The following is a 3474-nucleotide window of genomic DNA, read 5'->3' as shown; positions in this document are numbered from 1 at the left end:
CAAAGTTATTACAAATATCAAAGCATTTATTGAAAAAAGTTACACGAAGTTTTGAACATATCCTAATATGGCCAAAGTCTTTATTTATCTATCAATATTTCTCTGTATCCTTTTGTCTGTCTCTCTTTTCTCTCTCACACACACGCACTCTTTCTCTTTCTTTCTCTCCCATTGTGTGAGTATCTCTCTCTCTCTCTCTCTCTCTCTCTCTCTCTCTCTCTCTCTCTCTCTCTCTCTCTCTCTCTCTCTCTCTCTCTCTCTCTCTCTCTCTCTCTCTTAAGACGGCATTGCCTATTCTAATTGAAAAATGATGTATATAGTTTTAAGTTTTGTACATTACGCTAATAGTTAGCTATAATAAATTATGCATTGCTGTTGAATATGCAATATACATGAGTTACATGCAACATATACAGAGGTATATACTGTATATATATATATATATATATATATATATATATATATATATATATATATATATATATAGAGAGAGAGAGAGAGAGAGAGAAAGAGAGAGAGAGAGAGACATACATACATACATACATACATACACACACACACACACACACACACACACACACACACACACACACACACACACACACACACACACACACACACACACACACACACACACACACACACACACACGCACGAATATGTACATATGTACGCATGCACACACACATATACATCATATATATACGTATACATGTGCAAATAAGTGTACAGAGAGGGAGGGGAGAAACACATCACACATTATTTAATTTTTGTTCCAAACAGGTTTAAGTGTTCCACCTCAGCTTCAACACTTGGTATGTTTGTGTTATCTGGCAACCGGAAGCCTTCAACTGAGCTTGGCAGATTGCTCGCAGATGTCAAAAACCTCTGTGTGCAAGTCTGTTGGTCTGACTGCCTGGCTTCCTTAGCCTCAGAATTCCTCATGTTCCCAGATGCAAGAGATGCGGCGGCAAATATCCAGAAGTTCCAGGCAATGGCAGGGATACCTGGAGTTATTGGCTGTATAGATGGATCACGTATCCCCATTAGAGGATCAGGAGGAAATGGTGCAGACCTCTACTGTCGCCGGAGAGGATACTTTTCCATTAACATACGGGGAATATGTGATGCAAATTTGAAATTCATGAGCATCATTGCTAGTTGGCCGGGGAGTGTGCATGGCATCAGAATTTTTGAATTCATGTGTGCCATATCCTCGTGCAAGGAAATCATCCTGGCTACCTACTTGGAGACAGTGGGTATCCTTGTCGTAGTTACCTGTCAACCCCTGTCTAAGAACCAACAATTGCCAAGGAAAAGCGCTACAACACAGCCCACGCGAAGACCAGAATTGTGACTGAACGTGCCTTTGAAGTTCTGAAAAAGCGCTTTGCTTGCCTCAGCCAGCCTCTTCGTGCAAAGCTGGAAAATACAAAGAAAATCGTAATGGCCTGTGCAGTTCTACATAACATAAGTATCCTCCATGGTATAGACAGAAATTGGAGAGGTTGATGAGTCACTTGCGAATATGCGCAAGAGGTTCATACAAATATTGCAAATGGGGCCTTTTATGTAAGGAACAATGCAATAAAATCGGTTTTAGATTAACGTTATAAGTTTCAGACGTGCAATGCTCTTTCACATTTGTCTGTTCCCCTGTTTTATTTGCTTGTTTGTAATATAGTACACTCATTACCAACTTCAAATAATATGAAATATATGGTAAGCTATTTGATTATTTTGACATTTCCAGTGCCTGAAAGTATTCTTTTCTTTGTTATTATAATGCAACTTTATTGTAAGTTATAAGTCAGTTTGGTCGTTTATATAATTATTTTTATATTGTCATAAAACAATTTAGTCCACAATTGTTTACTGCTACTTTACCATAATATTTACTAGCATCATGTTATTTTTAATAGTTTTCTTAATACAAAAAAAAGTTGAATAACAGCATATTTGTTTCACTTTGAATGCGAGTATATTTTCACTACATAGTTTAACATGGATATACATTTTCATTAAAGGTTATAAATATGCTCTACATGAAAATTATTTAAATACACTTAATAATTACATTACTTATTTGTATACATTATGATGTCTGTGAGAACAGCTACAGGAAAATGAACATAATCTTGGGGAAAAATGACTCTTCAATATCATTACAATAATTAATTTTGTATCAGTAGTAAAATAATATACTACTCCATAGCACAAGCATCAAATAAGTATATGCAAAATCTCTACAGTAAATTGTAATCAACAACACACCTCTGTACTGTAAGCAAAAAAGTATTCATCATCTAAATTCTACAATAAAATGAACTCCTTGTATCACACTATGAAAATAAACCACACAGATTTACTAAATATCACAGTAGTAAAATCTCTAATTTCCTCAGTATCACATCACAAACATAAAATTAACTAAATATCCATTGTGTCAAAAAATAAAGAAAACCATTACTTTCCTTCAAACTTGGCTATCCTTAGGACTCTTGCTTCCTACAGAAATGAAACCACTTCATCAGCAGTCTTTAACAGTAGTTAAATGAACCGTATTCATTTTGACAGATGTGGAAAGGTATGAATGAGAACGAATATCTTCACAATACAAGAAACGTATTTTACCGGTTTCGATTATATCTTCGTCAGAAATAAATGAATACATGAGTGTATTTCCGACGAAGATATAATCGAAACCGGTATAATACGTCTCTTGTATTGTGAAGATATTCGTTTTCATTCATACCTTTACACAACAGTAGTTAACTTGGTGCGAATGAACTCAAATTCCGGGTTCAATTGAGCGGTGTTCCTGGGCGGAAGATGAGGATACAGCACAGTGAAGCTCGCTGTAACTTTCTCCTTTCTTGCTTTCGAATTATGCTTGAGGGATCATGCATTTTCCCAAGGATAGCTGATTTGTGTTCAGCTACCAGAGAAAGGATGCTCTCCTTCTGATCCTCCGAAAGATGAATTAGTTTTTCCTGCTGAGCAGCCGTCACCGCGCGCTGTTTCCATCATTAACAGCAGAACAGGCGTACCAACTGTTCGGAAACGACGAATGTTTGGGGCAGGGCACAAAGGGAATGGTGGTTGGCCCGACGCAATTTGCCCTCGTTTAACAAATTCATTTGAACTGTTCGGGCTAACCGCAAACAAAATGGTGTTTAACAAACTGGCCGTATCTTATGCTTTCTCTAGGTCTATAGAAACACAGTAGTACTACATCCTCCTGTATCCCTCCTATTTTGTCCAGCAGTTGTTCGATGATGAGTATTGCATCTGTTGCTCCTCTTCCTTTCATATACCTAAATTTCATGTCAGTACTTATGGGGACCGTCTGTTTTTTTTTTTTTTTTTTTTTTTTTTTTTTTTTTTTTAGATTTTTCGATTTTTCTTGCCGATTTTGATGAAACTCACACCCTTTTATTTGGGCCCCTTCCCATTGCCTGTGGTCTATTTTTT

General features: G+C 36.6%; 1 protein-coding gene across 1 annotated transcript; it reads left to right on the top strand.

Annotated features, from left to right (window-relative positions):
- Window positions 1–943: 943 nt before the first annotated feature.
- On the top strand, window positions 944–2775 carry LOC113802298 (putative nuclease HARBI1). The gene is made up of 4 exons (XM_027352844.2): window positions 944–1255; window positions 1315–1486; window positions 2578–2587; window positions 2769–2775. The coding sequence occupies exons 1-4, from the start codon at window positions 944–946 to the stop codon at window positions 2773–2775; spliced, it is 501 nt and encodes a 166-aa protein (XP_027208645.2).
- Window positions 2776–3474: the final 699 nt, after the last annotated feature.

This window comes from Penaeus vannamei, unplaced genomic scaffold (genome assembly GCF_042767895.1).
Source record: "Penaeus vannamei isolate JL-2024 unplaced genomic scaffold, ASM4276789v1 unanchor737, whole genome shotgun sequence".
NCBI lineage: Eukaryota > Metazoa > Arthropoda > Malacostraca > Decapoda > Penaeidae > Penaeus > Penaeus vannamei.
The sequence above is the reverse complement of the archived record's forward strand: the minus strand, read 5'-3'. Positions and strand labels throughout refer to the sequence as shown.